Below are 1,262 nucleotides of genomic sequence, written 5' to 3'. Positions count from 1 at the left end.
AAACTTAACAGATAAACCGCATCCATGAGACCCCCCACCCTTCAATTGTCTAATGGTGCAACCCTGTGCACACCTGCATGGAGAGGTGAATGGCAGAGGTTAATATTTCAAAATGAACTTTGACATTTTACCTCTTCAACATAAGCGTTTCCTTTTTAGGAAGATTTTATAAATTAATAAAGGTAAAGAAGCCACACCCCAAACAAATCTACTGCATTTGAAAAAAACAAAATAAACCAAACTACAAAACCAGATGCTGTTTTTAACGGTTATCTTTAACAAAAATACAGCTAAAAACCGCTCATTGTTACAGGCTCCTTTCAAGCAAGCTTTCAAAAAAATGAAAGCCTGTGATGAAACATCTGCAAGCTTTAAGTTAGAGCAAAGGAAAATAAAAATAAAATATTGGTGAAAACTAATTGCAAGTTCGATTTTTGGCAAAATCGTTCAGCCCTAGTCTATATCGACAGAAGTTTGCAAGTTATTGGGGAAACTGGTGCTTTCAAGAGTTTATTTGAACCTTTGGGTCAAAATGATTTTAAAGCAGAATGGTTCAGTAATTTAAAATAGTAACAATGTTTTTATGCACATTCTGTACTTTCCAATATGAGAACTATTGAGCTACTACATGAGAACTGAAGCCGAACAGAACCAGAATCTGAGCTGCATCTCTGTCTCCTGTCCAGACGCCACGCAGCAACGCTGTGCTCTCCGTTCATCCTGCTCTACGGCCTGGCTCTCTGCTGCCTGCAGTACGTCTGGGCCATCGACCTGGAACCCATCCTGCCCACCAAGGTGGGGACTATGAGCCTCAGACAGCTGGGACTGGACAGGGCGGAGTACCCCTGTCTGAGACTGGGAGCTATGGTAAGGTTTGGGCAGAGGAAGAGAACATTCTATCTGTTGGTTGTTAGAAGATTTAGGTAAAAAAGTGACGTCTACATGAAGAATTCACTCATCGTTCCCAGGTGGCTTCTAGATAGATTCGCACACAGATAAAAAAGCCATCAAAGGGGCCCAGAGGGAGGTGCTGCCTGTAGGAATGTCCATTAGGAGGAGAGGGAGTGGCAGCAAGCTTAGCTTAGCCTAGCTGTATTGAAGCATAGACACTGAGCAGAGGGACTTATCTAGCCTCATGAGACCATCCTGATCTCGCGAGCTTTCAAGATTTCACTCGCTAATCAGTCTGGAGACTCTCCGTTGGAGAAAATTTTGAGCCGTTCCCCAAATGAACGTCCAATCAGCGTTGGCTTTGAGGCGGG

At 43.2% G+C, this 1,262-nt stretch overlaps 1 protein-coding gene across 1 annotated transcript in view; it reads left to right on the top strand.

Annotated features, from left to right (window-relative positions):
• Positions 1-1,262, top strand: part of piezo1 (piezo-type mechanosensitive ion channel component 1) — a 114,317-nt gene that overhangs the window by 60,402 nt on the left and 52,653 nt on the right. The window contains exon 10 of the mRNA XM_015387142.1: positions 687-867. Coding sequence (XP_015242628.1) covers positions 687-867 — 181 coding nt within the window. The remainder of the gene's footprint in view (positions 1-686; positions 868-1,262) is intronic.

Source organism: Cyprinodon variegatus, unplaced genomic scaffold (genome assembly GCF_000732505.1).
Source record: "Cyprinodon variegatus isolate N-32 unplaced genomic scaffold, C_variegatus-1.0 Scaffold386, whole genome shotgun sequence".
Classification (NCBI taxonomy): Eukaryota; Metazoa; Chordata; class Actinopteri; order Cyprinodontiformes; family Cyprinodontidae; genus Cyprinodon; species Cyprinodon variegatus.
Note: the sequence above shows the minus strand (reverse complement) of the source record. Positions and strands in the feature narration are given on the sequence as shown.